General features: G+C 45.0%; 2 protein-coding genes across 3 annotated transcripts; one reads left to right on the plus strand and one right to left on the minus strand.

Annotated features, from left to right (window-relative positions):
- The first annotated feature begins 694 nt into the window (after positions 1-694).
- Positions 695-2,357, plus strand: LOC129842638 (dexamethasone-induced Ras-related protein 1-like). The gene is made up of 2 exons (XM_055911262.1): positions 695-1,463; positions 1,661-2,357. The coding sequence occupies exons 1-2, from the start codon at positions 782-784 to the stop codon at positions 2,185-2,187; spliced, it is 1,209 nt and encodes a 402-aa protein (XP_055767237.1). The 5' UTR covers positions 695-781; the 3' UTR covers positions 2,188-2,357.
- A 994-nt stretch (positions 2,358-3,351) lies between these two features.
- On the minus strand, positions 3,352-17,063 carry LOC129842637 (radical S-adenosyl methionine domain-containing protein 1, mitochondrial-like). Of its 2 annotated transcripts, none has more exons than XM_055911261.1 (10): positions 16,605-17,063; positions 16,188-16,321; positions 15,519-15,723; positions 14,512-14,734; positions 14,041-14,183; positions 13,340-13,403; positions 12,427-12,574; positions 11,279-11,333; positions 9,964-10,067; positions 3,352-7,971 (listed from the first exon to the last, which is right to left on the minus strand). In XM_055911261.1, exons 1-10 carry the CDS (start codon positions 16,746-16,748, stop codon positions 7,848-7,850), a joined length of 1,344 nt encoding a protein of 447 aa, XP_055767236.1. In that variant the 5' UTR covers positions 16,749-17,063; the 3' UTR covers positions 3,352-7,847. The 2 variants fall into 2 exon arrangements, 1 of the variants encoding a protein (XP_055767236.1); XR_008757659.1 differs by having other exon boundaries at positions 7,886-7,971; positions 9,596-10,067.
- Positions 17,064-17,386: the final 323 nt, after the last annotated feature.

Raw genomic sequence — 17,386 nt, forward strand, 5'->3', positions numbered from 1 at the left:
CTCTAGCTGTGCTCCATCTCCATCTCTAGCTGTGCTCCATCTCTATCTCTAGCTGTGCTCCATCTCTAGCTGTGCTCCATCTCTATCTCTATCTGTGCTCCATCTCCATCTCTAGCTGTGCTCCATCTCTAGCTGTGCTCCATCTCTATCTCTAGCTGTGCTCCATCTCTAGCTGTGCTCCATCTCCATCTCTAGCTGTGCTCCATCTCCATCTCTAGCTGTGCTCCATCTCCATCTCTAGCTGTGCTCCATCTCCATCTCTAGCTGTGCTCCATCTCCATCTCTAGCTGTGCTCCATCTCCATCTCTAGCTGTGCTCCATCTCTAGCTGTGCTCCATCTCCATCTCTAGCTGTGCTCCATCTCCATCTCTAGCTGTGCTCCATCTCTAGCTGTGCTCCATCTCCATCTCCATATGTGCTCCATCTCCATATCTAGCTGTGCTCCATCTCCATCTCTAGCTGTGCTCCATCTCCAGCTGTGCTCCATCTCTAGCTGTGCTCCATCATCCTTTGCTATGGGTTTCCCTGATATGTGAATTGGAAGGCTATAGCCTACACTTGACTGATATCACATGATTACAGATATTTCTATGATACTACCATAAAAGGAGCGGAGTGTTGATGCGATGTTTCTATCTAATGACGTAGCAACCAATCTGCCCAGCCATACTCTTATAAATACCCGCGCCGACGCTCCTCTCCGCACACTGCAACGATCCACTGCAACGCATCACATGGTGAAGTAACAAGTGTAACAGAACTGTAACAACAGACACCCCGGATGATCCCCGTGCCTGGAAGGAACATGGAGGTGAACACAACAGAGAAAGTAGTCTACCTTTCCGTTGATGGCACCACCGACACGTTCAGCTCTTGTGCAACTGCCGGGCATCCACAGACCCAGCTCAACATGGACGATAATGTTGAACAAACGATGTCCGACCAGCTTCCCAATGTTAAAGTCACAGGTGTCAACTGTCAATCACCTACAATCCTCATGCAATACAAAAAGGTCTCGAGCATGACCAAGGCGAGTAAAGGGATCTTTAAAACGGTCACTGAGCACTGGAGACACACGGACAAGACGAGGGTGGTCCGGTCTTCCAGCACGGGGACCACTCAGGCTACATCCTCGGAAATGTTCCCCAAAAGAAGATCCTTCGACCCGCTAGTGACGTTGACCCTCCCGGACCAGACTCCATGCACCGCGCCACTGGAGGAGATGCGCCTCACCAAGCCCCGTAACTGCCGGCGCGTTGTAGTACTCGGCGCGCCCAGAGTGGGCAAGACGAACATTCTCAGGCGGTTCCTGCGCGACGGGTTCGAGGAACAGTACGAGCCGACGGCAGAAGACTTCCACAGGAAGTTGTACCAGATCCGAGGAGAAACCTATCAGATTGATATCCTGGACGCAGCGAAGGAGAGAGACTTCCCCGCCAGACGGAGGCTGTCCATACTGACAGGTGTGTAGGTTATGAGTGTATAGGCTATTGACTGTGTATAGATCGAATTGAGTTAGACAATGTAAAGTGTTTTTGTGTGCATTGAATTGGCCTTTGCATAGCCTTGATCTAATACATTGAGTTGGAAAATGAATGTGGGTGTTTTTTTGTTGTTGCATTGAATTAAATCACTAAATCTGTACTCTTCTCTACAACAGGTGACATATTTCTCCTGGTGTTCAGTGTGGATGACAGAGACTCCTTCAAAGAGGTGTACATACTGCGCAAAGAGATAATAGCAGCCAAGACCAAGCTGATGAAGCTCAAAGAGAATTCCCGGGTTCCCATAGTGATATGCGGCAACAAAGTGGATTTAGAGGCGGAGAGGGTCATCAGTCGTCCGGAGATGTTCCGAGCTCTTGGGGAGGACACGGCGCTCTTCGAGACATCAGCCAAAGACAGTACCAGTCTAGAAGAGATGTTCGAAGCTCTTGTCAAGCTAGGCGGTCTCCCTACCGAGACGCGTCCGTCGCAGCACCGCGAGATCTCCATACGTACCTACCAGGCGCTGAGCACCAGCAGAAGCCGTTGCGGCAGACGTAGTCGTGCGTTGGTTCCAGACGCGCCATGCGGTGCGGTGTACCCACTGGCCCGCCGCCCCAGCTTTAACAGCGACCTACAGCGGGTAATGGGCCCCAGCCCCACTAAACGGAGCAAACCCATAGAGAAGTGTCAAATTCAATGAATTGAGGGACTTCTCAGTACAAGAAACATATTGTAGTATTACAATATATAACCACTATGTCAAGAGTTATACTCTGCTTTAGGCTACTGGCTGGACCAGTTGAGCCAACTATGTAAATTTAGATTTTCTTTGTGTACTGTGAAATAATAAAATATGTATTATTATATTGATATGAGTGTGTGTTGTGATATTTTAGGTAGCCTATCATTTTACACTTAGCAGACGCCCAAAGCGAGATTCAACTAAGTTAGTAGGGAGAAAAAAAAACATCAAAGACAATTTGAAACAAGTGATTGATATCAAACTATTGACTCTTTATAGGTATTGGTTATATATTCCATTTAACAGGCGCTTTAAATGGAATCCAAAGCGACTTACATTCACTCGTGCATAAATGTTACATGTGGGTGGTCCCAGGTATCGAAACAACTAGCGTTGCAAGCGCCATGATCTATCAACTGAGCTACAAAGCTCCATATCAAATCCGTAGGATTACCATTTATGGACAGATTCACAGGGAAAGTGTGTGGGTGGTAAAAGCCTGCAGGGGTGCTATGTGGGCACGTCAGTTCTCTCCTTTCTGTTAAAAGCTCAAGGCAATGCCTTGAGTGTGGAGCATTTCCGCAATGCGCCCCCCCCCCCCCCCTCAACACAGTCCAGAGCGTTCTATTGCAACGAAAGGCTCTTAATGACGTGAACTAATCGTGCTCAATTAACCATAGAAATTACACAATTACGCAGCCATAGTATCAGCACGGAAGTGAGTCATTTTACAGGTCGACTTAATTATAAATGCCAGGGTTATTAAGTTAATTACCAAATATTGAAAGCAACAGGCCTACATTATTTCCATGGGGAAGCGTCAATGTGATATTATCCGTCCTCTCTGTTTCAGCACCATGGACAGGGCGTACCAACATGTACGTTCATACAGGAGTATTTCCAAGGGAAACATGATCAAACATTAACCGGCACGAAACACTCATTAAATACTGTTGGGTAACATGTTGTTAACGGTGAACACTGCGGTTCCAATATAGACACGAAAGTCTCCCTTGTGACAGACAATAAACTGCATATAATTCATTTTGGGGGCAAGTAGACAAAACCATTCATTCTGAATGTGAAAACATTGAGAGATAGTACAACGAAGAAGACATATCATTCTAAAACATTATTCTATACATTTATTTTATGATAGAGCTTACTGTCCTGCCCTTGTCTAAAGCAAACGTTCACCACATTGAATGTCCTTTCATTATAAAAAACGAATAAAAATAACAGACTGTTTATCAAAATAACAAATCTTAACACTCAATGTGTGACGTAGTAATTGAAGAGTTTCATTCCAAAACGCTATATATCCATTTTCAGAAATGTTGGTAAATTAGCTTTAATTGTTTAAAGAAAATATGAAAGAGATTGGTGTGTTTTTCACTATCTAATCACTCATGCGGTTGTTCAATGACAGACGTGTTTAGTTTTAAATAACTTGTTTCATTTCAGAGACAAATAATGTTTTTTTTGTGCTAAATATCTGCCTCACTCTCAGAGAAATCAGTAGTACTGCTAGGTTTTACACAGTAATAATATATATCTGCCTCACTCTCAGAGAAATCAGTAGTACTGCTAGGTTTTACACAGTAATAATATATATCTGCCTCACTCTCAGAGAAATCAGTAGTACTGCTAGGTTTTACACAGTAATAATATATATCTGCCTCACTCTCAGAGAAATCAGTAGTACTGCTAGGTTTTACACAGTAATAATATATATCTGCCTCACTCTCAGAGAAATCAGTAGTACTGCTACACAGTCAAATGTAACTATTAAAAAAAAAAAAACTGAAAATTATACGTGACAAATAAAAAAAAAAGGTAAACAATTATTCAATACAGTAATATGAGATCTGTATGTAAAACATTTACATTTCAAATGTAGTCATTTAGCAGACGCTCTTATCCAGTGCATTAATCTGAAGATATGGTGAGACGACCACATGTCACAGTCCAATATACAAGATAGGAACATAACATACCAGCTACTGTATAGTGTTTCGCAAAAAAACAACAAATCTAAAATCTACAAGGGGAAAAAAATTACAATATCTATGAATAATAACAATAATATTTTACAGAAACATGAAGGAACCCGTTAGCAATCATTTCTGATGAAAAAACACAAATGTGAAAACATGCCTAGTAAAATAAAAGTTAAAAAAAATGTTTTTACAAAAAAATGGTGTTTTGGAAATAAACTCATCAATTATGTAGGCAATTAAAGGCTGTGGGTCGTCACTACTCTTCCCATAGAATGTAGCATTCTATGATCCTACCTGCCTGGTATATTGGGTCATAGAGGTGCATCAATGAATTTGTATTCATTGGGTCCTTGTCAACAGCTTCCAATTTGACTGCACCTGCAGATGCTCCACTATTGAAATGCAAAACCCCCTCAGCAGCAGGTTGTAGGAGTGGTGAACATTACCCAGTAGTGTCAGTCTGCTCACATTACTGCTAATCATTCATCCAGACATCTCTGAAGAACACAGCAGCACCAGTACAAGCCTATCATGATACCAAGGAGGCCTCCTAAATGGAACTCTATTCCCTACATAATGCACTACTTTAGACCAGAACCCTATGGGTCAAATGTAGCGCACTACACAGGGAATAGAGTGCCATTTGTGTCTCCTTCTCTATACAGGTCAACACAGGGCCATTCTCTATACAGGTCAACACAGGGCCCTTCTCTATACAGGTCAACACAGGGCCCTTCTCTATACAGGTCAACACAGGGCCCTTCTCTATACAGGTCAACACACGGAACAGGGGAAAACACAAGTTTAGAGCAATAAACAGAGAGAGACATGGAGACATGGAGAGAGACATGGAGAGAGACATGGAGACATGGAGAAAGAGACATGGAGAGAGAGACATGGAGACATGGAGAGAGAGACATGGAGACAGACATGGAGACATGGAGAGAGACATGGAGAGAGAGACATGGAGACATGGAGAAAGAGACAGGGAGACATGGAGAAAGAGACATGGAGAGAGAGAGAGACATGGAGAGAGACATGGAGAGAGAGAGACATGGAGACAGACATGGAGACAGACATGGAGAGAGAGACATGGAGACAGACATGGAGACATGGAGACAGACATGGAGACAGACATGGAGACATGGAGAGAGACATGGAGAGAGAGACATGGAGACATGGAGAAAGAGACATGGAGAGAGAGACATGGAGACAGACATGGAGACATGGAGAGAGAGACATGGAGACATGGAGAAAGAGACATGGAGACATTGATAAAGAGACATGGAGAGAGACATGGAGACAGAGAGAGACATGGAGACAGAGAGAGACATGGAGAAAGAGACATGGAGAGACATTGAGACAGACATGGAGACATGAAGAAAGAGACATGGAGACAGAGAGATACATGGAGACAGACATGGAGAGAGACATGGAGAGAGACATGGAGAGAGACATGGAGACATTGAGAAAGAGACATGGAGACATTGATAAAGAGACATGGAGAGAGACATGGAGAAAGAGACAGACATGGAGAGAGAGACATGGAGAAAGAGACATGGAGACAGAGAGAGACATGGAGACAGAGACATGGAGACAGAGAGAGACATGGAGACATGGAGAAAGAGACATGGAGAAAGAGACATGTAGACATGGAGAAAGAGACATGGAGACATGGTATTGTGTGCATTCCAAATGGCATCCTATTCCCTATGTAATGCACTCGTTTTGGTTAGGGCTCAGGTCAGGACTCATGTCAGGGCTCATTTTTATTTTACCTTTATTTAACTAGGCAAGTCAGTTAAGAACAAATTCTTATTTTCAATGACGGCCTAGGAACAGTGGGTTAACTGCCTTGTTCAGGGGCAGAACGACAGATTTGTACCTTGTCAGCTCGGGGATTCGAACTTGCAACATTTCGGTTACTAGTCCAAAGCTCTAACCACTAGGCTACGCTGCCGCCCCGCCTCATAGGGCTGTCGTTCTGCCCCTGAACAAGGCAGTTAACCCTCAGGGCTCACAGGGCTCAGGTCAGGACTCACAGGGCTCAGGTCAGGACTCACAGGGCTCAGGTCAGGGCTCACAGGGCTCAGGTCAGGACTCACAGGGCATCAGGTCAGGGCTCATAGGGCTCACAGGGCTCAGGTCAAAAGTATTTACATTTATAGGGAATGCACACAATTTCTTTAATGAGCATGAATGACCATTAATATGAGAATGAATAGTAGAAAGCACTTTACATTTTTATTGAGTAAGAAATTAAACCAACTATACATTTCACAGACTTGGCAATCGGTTATAATTATCCTATTATAAATGTGCTCTTCTTATTAACCCATGTACACTATAACTACAATACACTCAGCGTGTCAAGAGGCCCATCTCAACAAGCCTCCACAATACGCTCCAGTCTACAGTGTTGTGGTGCTGTCTTCAGGCTTAAACAACACGCTCCAGTCTATGGTGTTGTGGTGCTGTCTTCATGCTTAAACAACACGCTCCAGTCTACAGTGTTGTGGTGCTGTCTTCATGCTTAAACAACACGCTCCAGTCTACAGTGTTGTGATGCTGTCTTCATGCTGAAACAACACGCTCCAGTCTACAGTGTTGTGGTGCTGTCTTCAGGCTGAAACAACACGCTCCAGTCTACAGTGTTGTGATGCTGTCTTCAGGCTTAAACAACACGCTCCAGACTCTTCTTGGTGGATTACATGCTGTGTACCTGTCAGACCAAGCCTTTCATGACAGCTGATGGACAACAGAAGGTTTAAGCCTGTCTGTCTAATCTGGTATCTGCTCTGCACCTGGGCCAGATACAGGGACCACGACCGCGTCACCCACTCTCACTCTGTCAGGTGACCCAGCCCGCTGCTCACGCTACATCTTCTCACGCTATGATGATGAGGAAGCAGAGATCCATTAGAGGGACTTTGACAATAACAGTGCTTCACTACAGCGCTGATGACAGATAACTAGATAAGCGTGGAGAAACTGGAGTCTGTGGCACGCTAACCTTTTATTTAACTGCTGCTTTTGGTAACTGCTTGTCGTGTGTGTGTGTGTGTGTGTGTGTGTGTGTGTGTGTGTGTGTGTGTGTGTGTGTGTGTGAGAGAGAGATTACCTCTACTACATTGAAGGGGTACAGAATGATTTGTTCATAGAGGACATGGTGTGGAGAACCTTTCCTGAGTCCCGGCAGCATCCTGTTCAACTGTAAATATCCTGTACAGATCTTTATCAGCATCTCAGGCCCATCTAACCCGTCACTGATCACAACATGGTGACTGTAGTTTAGTGTCATCTTACTGCAGCTAATCTACTTCATCAGTGGAGATGGTAGATCAGACCCGTATCTACAGTTCATAGTGGCTCTCTGGGTCAGTCTCCGGGTCAGTCTCCGGGGTCAGTCTCCGGGGTCAGTCTCCGGGGTCAGTCTCCGGGGTCAGTCGCCGGGTCAGTCTCCGGGTCAGTCGCCGGGTCAGTCTCCGGGTCAGTCGCCGGGTCAGCCTCCGGGTCAGCCTCCGGGTCAGTCGCCGGGTCAGTCTCCGGGTCAGTCTCCGGGTCAGTCTCCGGGTCAGCCAGGCTTGTAGCCCCTCTGTCCTCTATCTCTCTGGTCTCCTATGGTGGCCCCCTGGCCTGCTGCTCCTGGAGCCCCTGGGTGATGTAGGCCTCCAGCAGCAGCAGCAGGGTGGGTAACATGCTGTCCAGTAAGGCCAGGCCCTGCCACGAGCACCGCAGACCCCTACACACAAGACAAAAGGGGTTGTCAGTGTTTCCCAAACTCAGTCCCGGGACCCCAAGGGGAGCACGTTTTGGGTTTTGCCCCTACCACTACACAGCTGATTCAAATAGACTCATACAGACACAGAGATACAACTACTGGGTCCCACTTTAAACAAACCACAAGTTATAAGGCTTGTCTGTTGAAGGTCTGGGTTACCTGTCATCCAGGATTAGAAGACCTGTCTGTTGAAGGTCTGGGTTACCTGTCATCCAGGATTAGAAGGCCTGTCTGTTGAAGGTCTGGGTTACCTGTCATCCAGGATTAGAAGACCTGTCTGTTGAAGGTCTGGGTTACCTGTCATCCAGGATTTGAAGACCTGTCTGTTGAAGATCTGGGTTACCTGTCATCCAGGATTAGAAGACCTGTCTGTTGAAGGTCTGGGTTACCTGTCATCCAGGATTAGAAGGCCTGTCTGTTGAAGGTCTGGGTTACCTGTCATCCAGGATTAGAAGGCCTGTCTGTTGAAGGTCTGGGTTACCTGTCATCCAGGATTAGAAGACCTGTCTGTTGAAGGTCTGGGTTACCTGTCATCCAGGATTAGAAGGCCTGTCTGTTGAAGGTCTGGGTTACCTGTCATCCAGGATTAGAAGACCTGTCTGTTGAAGGTCTGGGTTACCTGTCATCCAGGATTTGAAGACCTGTCTGTTGAAGATCTGGGTTACCTGTCATCCAGGATTAGAAGGCCTGTCTGTTGAAGGTCTGGGTTAGCTGTCATCCAGGATTAGAAGGCCTGTCTGTTGAAGGTCTGGGTTACCTGTCATTCAGGATTAGAAGGCCTGTCTGTTGAAGGTCTGGGTTACCTGTCATCCAGGATTAGAAGACCTGTCTGTTGAAGGTCTGGGTTACCTGTCATCCAGGATTAGAAGAACTGTCTGTTGAAGGTCTGGGTTACCTGTCATCCAGGATTAGAAGACCTGTCTGTTGAAGGTCTGGGTTACCTGTCATCCAGGATTAGAAGGCCTGTCTGTTGAAGGTCTGGGTTACCTGTCATCCAGGATTAGAAGGCCTGTCTGTTGAAGGTCTGGGTTACCTGTCATCCAGGATTAGAAGGCCTGTCTGTTGAAGGTCTGGGTTACCTGTCATCCAGGATTAGAAGACCTGTCTGTTGAAGGTCTGGGTTACCTGTCATCCAGGATTAGAAGGCCTGTCTGTTGAAGGTCTGGGTTACCTGTCATCCAGGATTAGAAGGCCTGTCTGTTGAAGGTCTGGGTTACCTGTCATCCAGGATTAGAAGGTCTGTCTGTTGAAGGTCTGGGTTACCTGTCATCCAGGATTAGAAGGCCTGTCTGTTGAAGGTCTGGGTTACCCGTCATCCAGGATTAGAAGGCCTGTCTGTTGAAGGTCTGGGTTACCTGTCATCCAGGATTAGAAGACCTGTCTGTTGAAGGTCTGGGTTACCTGTCATCCAGGATAAGAAGACCTGTCTGTTGAAGGTCTGGGTTACCTGTCATCCAGGATTAGAAGGCCTGTCTGTTGAAGGTCTGGGTTACCTGTCATCCAGGATTAGAAGGCCTGTCTGTTGAAGGGCTGGGTTACCTGTCATCCAGGATTAGAAGGCCTGTCTGTTGAAGGTCTGGGTTACCTGGCATCCAGGATTAGAAGGCCTGTCTGTTGAAGGTCTGGGTTACCCGTCATCCAGGATTAGAAGGCCTGTCTGTTGAAGGTCTGGGTTACCTGTCATCCAGGATTAGAAGGCTTGTCTGTTGAAGGTCTGGGTTACCTGTCATCCAGGATTAGAAGACCTGTCTGTTGAAGGTCTGGGTTACCTGTCATCCAGGATTAGAAGGCCTGTCTGTTGAAGGTCTGGGTTACCTGTCATCCAGGATTAGAAGGCTTGTCTGTTGAAGGTCTGGGTTACCTGTCATCCAGGATTAGAAGACCTGTCTGTTGAAGGTCTGGGTTACCTGTCATCCAGGATTAGAAGGCCTGTCTGTTGAAGGTCTGGGTTACCTGGCATCCAGGATTAGAAGGCCTGTCTGTTGAAGATCTTGTACTTCAGAGGATGAGCTGAGAATCTGGTGTAGATCTGCCCTGGGACTGAACAACTGCCAATGCTGCCACAGAAATAGCACGAATCAGAAACATAAAGACCGATGTAGACAGGAAGTAAGGTGAATCAGAGACATAAAGACAGATGTAGACAGGAAGTAAGGTGAATCAGAGACATAAAGACAGATGTAGACAGGAAGTAAGGTGAACCAGAGACATAAAGACCGATGTAGACAGGAAGTAAGGTGAACCAGAGACATAAAGACCGATGTAGACAGGAAGTAAGGTGAATCAGAGACATAAAGACCGATGTAGACAGGAAGTAAGGTGAATCAGAGACATAAAGACAGATGTAGACAGGAAGTAAGGTGAATCAGAGACATAAAGACAGATGTAGACAGGAAGTAAGGTGAATCAGAGACATAAAGACAGATGTAGACAGGAAGTAAGGTGAATCAGAGACATAAAGACAGATGTAGACAGGAAGTAAGGTCAATCAGAGACATAAAGACAGATGTAGACAGGAAGTAAGGTGAACCAGAGACATAAAGACAGATGTAGACAGGAAGTAAGGTGAACCAGAGACATAAAGACAGATGTAGACAGGAAGTAAGGTGAACCAGAGACATAAAGACAGATGTAGACAGGAAGTAAGGTGAACCAGAGCCATAAAGACCGATGTAGACAGGAAGTAAGGTGAATCAGAACAATTGTGTGGAACATACAAATACTGAACACAACATCAGGTTAAAACATGCTTTTATCACTGATGGCCCCTATTGATGCAGACAATGAATCTAGAAACAACTGAAACCTCCTCTTGGTATAGCATATACTGTGTATATATATACTGTATAGTATGTGGACAGACTATGTAAACATAATCTGACCAAATTATGTGAGACTTTTGGTTCTGGGTTAACCGAGATTACCTGGTGAGTGATGTCATCAGTATTCTGGGTTAGCCTAGATTACCTGGTGAGTGATGCCGTCGGTATTCTGGGTTAACCGAGATTACCTGGTGAGTGATGTCATCAGTATTCTGGGTTAGCCTAGATTACCTGGTGAGTGATGCCGTCAGTTTTCTGGGTTAACCTAGATTACCTGGTGAGTGATGCGGTCAGTATTCTGGGTTAACCTAGATTACCTGGTGAGTGATGCGGTCAGTTTTCTGGGTTAACCTAGATTACCTGGTGAGTGATGCGGTCAGTATTCTGGGTTAGCCTAGATTACCTGGTGAGTGATGCGGTCAGTATTCTGGGTTAGCCTAGATTACCTGGTGAGTGATGCCGTCAATCAAACGCAGTCCCATGACCAACACCTCCTCCAATCTGCAATCAGATGAATAAAATAAAAGTTGCTACAGTATATTATCTGCCATGCTGTTAGAAAGGAAGCCTTGTCCGAGTCAGAACAGGACTTCCTGTTTCTGTAGCGTGAGCGCTTGATGTACAAATACAACCCCTGAATAGAATCCCATGCTATGAGTGAGTCTGGAGTATTATTAGAAGTAGGTCATTAACCTGCAGCACCGTGTGAACCCTGCAGGTGAACAGTATTATTAGAAGTAGATCATTAACCTGCAGCACTGTGTGAACAGTATTATTAGAAGTAGATCATTAACGTGCAGCACCATGTGAACCCTGCAGGTGAACAGTATTATTAGAAGTAGATCATTAACCTGCAGCACCGTGTGAACCCTGCAGGTGAACAGTATTATTAGAAGTAGGTCATTAACGTGCAGCACCGTGTGAACAGTATTATTAGAAGTAGGTCATTAACGTGCAGCACCGTGTGAACCCTGCAGGTGAACAGTATTATTAGAAGTAGGTCATTAACGTGCAGCACCGTGTGAACCCTGCAGGTGAACAGTATTATTAGAAGTAGATCATTAACGTGCAGCACCGTGTGAACAGTATTATTAGAAGTAGATCATTAACGTGCAGCACCGTGTGAACAGTATTATTAGAAGTAGATCATTAACGTGCAGCACCGTGTGAACAGTATTATTAGAAGTAGGTCATTAACGTGCAGCACCGTGTGAACCCTGCAGGTGAACAGTCTGAAGAGCAGACAGTAGATCAGCTGACTCAGTCAACCAGTCTGTCCATGCCCTCTACTGGCTGATATGGGGAGTGCACTTACTGATTTTTTTAAGCGTTATGAAATGTGATAGTTTGTTATTCCCGATCTACAGTGACGAGAGCCTTATCGCGATGACGTGGCACGACACGATTTTCTGTTTGCACAGACGGACCACTTAGAAGTCAAATCATGGTGAAAATAGTTATCTTACCCACTCAGAGATCATAGATTATTAACAAATTGACAGGAATTTCATTCTGGAGTGGATTATCCCTTTAATGAGCAGCACGGTGTGAATTCTGCAGGTAAACAGCCTGAAGCGGAAAGTAGTTGACTCACAGTCCCAGGTAAGTGAGGGGTATCCTGCGTCGAGTCCCGTGACCCCTCTGCTGCACCTCTCTCAACCAGACATCAGGCTCCAGAGTCTGGGTACGGGCCTCTCGACACACATCCCCCTCTCCATGGGGGACGAAGCGACCATGGGCACCTGGTAGACAGAAGAGTCCCTCTTCAAATAAACAACCACAGATGAAGGCTTTATAGAGCATTCATAAAGTCTTTATAGAGCATTCATTACGGTGTTATAGAGCATTCACTAAGGTGTTATAGAGCATTCATAAAGTCTTTATAGAGCATTCATAATGGTGTTATAGAGCATTCATAATGGTGCTATAGAGCATTCATAACGGTGTTATAGAGCATGCATAAAGTCTTTATAGAGCATTCATAATGGTGTTATAGAGCATTCATAACGGTGTTATAGAGCATGCATAAAGTCTTTATAGAGCATTCATAATGGTGTTATAGAGCATGCATAAAATCTTTATAGAGCATTCATTACGGTGTTATAGAGCATGCATAAAATCTTTATAGATCATTCATTACGGTGTTATAGAGCATTCATAACGGTGTTTTAGAGCATGTATAAAATCTTTATAGATCATTCATTACGGTGTTATAGAGCATTCATAAAGTCTTTATAGAGCATTCAGTACGGTGTTATAGAACATTAATTAAGTCTTTATAGATCATTCATTACGGTATTATAGAGCATTCATTAAGTCTTTATAGAGCATTCATAAAGTCTTTGTAGAGCATTCATTAAGTCTTTATAGAGCATTCATTACGGTATTATAGAGCATTCATTAAGTCTTTATAGAGCATTCATAAAGTCTTTGTAGAGCATTCATTACGGTATTATAGAGAATTCATTAAGTCTTTATAGAGCATTCATAAAGCACTATTAACTCACCTGGGCCCACTCCAAGATACTGACTGGCCTTCCAGTAGCTCATATTGTGTTGGCTGATGGCACCCTTCAAAACAAACAGAAAATACACAAGGTATATTACAGATGTGTGCTGACTGTAGCAGGTAATATTCATATTCAATAGTTACCACAACCAATACAGCACAGAGAATAGCCTGGTGTTTCTACAGCAGGGTTTTCTACTAAAGGTGTTTCTACTGCAGGGTTTTCTACTAAAGGTGTTTCTTCAGCAGGGTTTTCTACTAAAGGTGTTTCTACTGCAGGGTTTTCTACTAAAGGTGTTTCTTCAGCAGGGTTTTCTGCTAAATGTATTTCTACAGCAGGGTTTTCTGCTAAATGTATTTCTACAGCAGGGTTTTCTACTAAATGTATTTCTACAGCAGGGTTTTCTACTAAAGGTGTTTCTTCAGCAGGGTTTTCTGCTAAATGTATTTCTACAGCAGGGTTTTCTACTAAATGTATTTCTACAGCAGGGTTTTCTACTAAAGGTATTTCTACAGCAGGGTTTTCTACTAAAGGTGTTTATACTGCAGGGTTTTCTGCTAAATGTATTTCTACAGCAGGGTTTTCTACTAAAAGTATTTCTACTGTAGCACAGTGGTAGGACGGACAGACACACACACACACACACACACACACACACACACACAAACACACACACAGAGAAAGAGAGTAGAACTTACATTTCTTGCAAAGTTGGACACCTCATACTGCAGATAGCCTCTCTTCTGAAGAATCCTCCTGGCAGATTCATACATGACAGCTGTGATGTCATCACTGGGCACACTCAGTTGGCCTTTCTGGACCTGTCTGAAGAGCTGTGTGCCTGCAGTTGACATGTTTACATTGGAGTCATTTAGCAGCAGAATCTCTTATCCAGAGTGACTTACAGTCAGGTCATATATTCATTTGGATACCTATTACCTGTCAATCACTACAGCTACTAACTCAACTACGCTAAGTAAAAACAGCCACATTTCACAGTCACTGCAAGTAAAACCTTCAAAATAACTGCAAATTCAGTCTGCTGGGGCGGTGTAGTGGTGGTGTTCCTGCTACTGTCTCTCCTGTAGTCCTCTCCTCCATCTCCCCATCTGTACCTGTCAATTCAACTTCTAAATACCCAAAAAACTATCAGTGTTGGGAAGACATGCCTCTCTCCAGGGTCAGCTGGTACAGGGAGACGTGGTCATCACACACCGACAGCAGCTCATCCAATTCCAACTCCCAGCATGCAACGCTCTGACCAGGACGTCCGAACATGACGTCGACTGACACCCTACCCGGGCAGAGCCTCCGAGCCTCCGCTACGGTCTGCAAAGCATGCTGGGAGTTATGATCTCTCCCCAGAACCTTCAGGTTGTCGTCCCGGAGAGACTGTTGGTTGAAAAGAAGCAGACATATGAGACATGTCTGAACAGTGTCTCCTTCAGCTCCCCGACCAGCTCCACATAGGAAAAGTACAACTGGCTCTCAGAACAAAGCTAGTGATCATTGACTGACTGTTCAGAACAAAGCTAGTGATCAGTGACTGACTGTTCAGAACAGAGCTAGTGATCCGTGACTGACTGTTCAGAACAAAGCTAGTGATCGGTGACTGACTGTTCAGAACAAAGCTAGTGATCAGTGACTGACTGTTCAGAACAAAGCTAGTGATCAGTGACTGACTGTTCAGAACAAAGCTAGTGATCAGTGACTGACTGTTCAGAACAAAGCTAGTGATCAGTGACTGACTGTTCAGAACAAAGCTAGTGATCATTGACTGACTGTTCAGAACATAGCTAGTGATCAGTGACTGACTGTTCAGAACAAAGCTAGTGATCAGTGACTGACTGTTCAGAACAAAGCTAGTGATCGGTGACTGACTGTTCAGAACAAAGCTAGTGATCGGTGACTGACTGTTCAGAACAAAGCTAGTGATCATTGACTGACTGTTCAGAACAAAGCTAGTGATCATTGACTGACTGTGTTGCATCGCACTCTTATCCTCCAGGGACTCCTCTCCTCTCTTATGGCAAAGGGTTGCTAGTCTCCACCTAACCGTTCCCATTACTCTTATAGCCCAGGGGATGTACAGTAGGAGGACGTAATTCAATATTTCTGAGAATGATTTCTGGAAATCTACTATGTGCAACTGACTGAACACCAGCCTTAATCTCACCTGCACCCCGATGGAAAAACGGTTGACACCAGCATGGAGGAAGTCCTCCAACTTAGAGCTTCCTACGGGGGTGGGGTTGACCTCCAGAGTGACCTCCGCCTCCTCTGATAGTCCAGCGTGCCTGGCAACCGTCTCTAGGACTGCAGCGATAGTGGAGGGGCGGGCCAGGCTAGGAGTCCCACCTCCAAAAAACACAGAGGTGATCCTGAAGATGAGAGAGAGAGAGAGCCAGAGAGAGGGAGAGAGCGTGAGAGAGAGAGGGGGAGACAGAGAGAGAGACAGAGAGAGAGAGTTAGAGAGAGACATGGAGAGAGAGAGAGAGAGAGAGAGAGAGACAGGGAGAGGGAGAGAGAGACAGGGAGACAGAGAGAGAGAGAGACAGGGAGACAGAAAGAGAGACATTGAGAGAGAGAGAGAGAGAGTTAGATGTTAAAATAGAAAGAAGAAAAAATGCTCAGACTACTGTGCTTGGAGTTGAACTCCAGGAGGAGGGGGAGCAGCCTGAGTGAGTCTGAGTGAGCCCCCTATTCCCTCCATAGTCAGCCTCAGGCACGCTGGAAATAGTGCACTTTTTAGGGAACAGGGTGGCATTTCAGATGCTCCCATGGAGACACTAAAGCTAAAGGCGATGGCCCACAGAGGAGGGTTGAATTTAGACAGTAAACCTACCGGGACACCTGGCTGAGCTTTAGTAAGGTCTCCGTCTCCCGCTGGAGACACTCCAACATGACGTCCTGGTTGTCAGAGCGAGGAATGTACTTGTTGAAGTTACAGTAGGAGCATCTCTTCAGACAGTAAGGCCACTATGAACAAGAGAGGATCAGGGTTGGTTACAGCAGGAGCATCTCTTCAGACAGTAAGGCCACTATGAACAAGAGAGGATCAGGGTTAGTTACAGTAGACAGAGGAGGCTGGTGGAGGAGCTATAGGAGGACAGGCTCATTGTAATGGCTGGAGTGGACTTCCCATGTGTTTGGCACCATTCCATTTTTTATTTATTTAACCTTTATTTAACTAGACAAGTCAGTTAATGGTAGAGAGAGAGATGCTCATTGAATATAACGTTAGTAGTCTACTAATACTCACGTGAACATAGAGTGAAGCCTCGGTTGAGAATGGTGGAGAGGAGAAACCGGCTAACGTGGAAACTGCACCACTCACTTCACTACTGAAACACCGACCCACGCAGACCGCAGGCCCTCGGACAGCTGTTAAAAATGTTCTCAGCATCCTTTCACGCAATATGTGAGCTAATGTCAAACAATCATTTCAAGTTATTGTACTACTGTACAGTAACGTTACCTCGTAAATTGGTTGCCTTTGAACTGTAACACCAACCACGTGCAAGTCAAACTAACCGGTTATTTTAGTAACAATGTAACACCATGTCGATGTATCTATCCGTGATTTACTGCGGGCATAATCGTGAGAATACACAATGTAGCTAAAACGTTACTGTCCATAGACCGTGCAATAGCATGCGATCAACTTCCTACCGCAACACACATCTTGAAACAGGAAGACAACAAACCGATGTCCGTTGTGTAATACCTATGACGACCAGACGTTGGTGCTATTTCGTTTGATTTAAATTTGCCACCTTGCTGTACAGACAGTCTGATGGGCCAGACAATTCATTTTTCCCAGGGCCAGGAGTTGTTCCTGGTAAAGTAGTGGTCGGGAAAAAACTCTTATCATATATTTTGGCCTCCAAAACAGTCAGGCCATTAGTGTAACTTTATATAGAGACATGTGACCACTGAGCACCATATACAGCAGACTAATCTCATCTCTAACCATATTGTGGATCGGGAGATGTCAGATGTCTCCAGGCAACAGGTTGGACATGTAAGAGAAATAGAGCCGTA

The sequence above is a fragment of the Salvelinus fontinalis genome, unplaced genomic scaffold, assembly GCF_029448725.1.
Source record: "Salvelinus fontinalis isolate EN_2023a unplaced genomic scaffold, ASM2944872v1 scaffold_0057, whole genome shotgun sequence".
NCBI lineage: Eukaryota > Metazoa > Chordata > Actinopteri > Salmoniformes > Salmonidae > Salvelinus > Salvelinus fontinalis.

What these genes read in the sequence shown, in the direction of transcription:
- LOC129842638 (XM_055911262.1), top strand. Translation starts at nt 782, where the DNA reads ATGATCCCCGTGCCTGGAAGGAACATGGAGGTGAACACAACAGAGAAA. An exon ending in GAGGCTGTCCATACTGACAG is followed by an intron (nt 1,464 to 1,660) that starts GTGTGTAGGTTA and finishes TCTCTACAACAG; the next exon opens with GTGACATATTTCTCCTGGTG.
- LOC129842637 (XM_055911261.1), bottom strand. Translation starts at nt 16,748, where the DNA reads ATGCTGAGAACATTTTTAACAGCTGTCCGAGGGCCTGCGGTCTGCGTG. An exon ending in TGTCCAACTTTGCAAGAAAT is followed by an intron (nt 13,404 to 14,040) that starts GTAAGTTCTACT and finishes TTTGTTTTGAAG; the next exon opens with GGTGCCATCAGCCAACACAA. An exon ending in GTATCTTGGAGTGGGCCCAG is followed by an intron (nt 12,575 to 13,339) that starts GTGAGTTAATAG and finishes TCTGTCTACCAG; the next exon opens with GTGCCCATGGTCGCTTCGTC.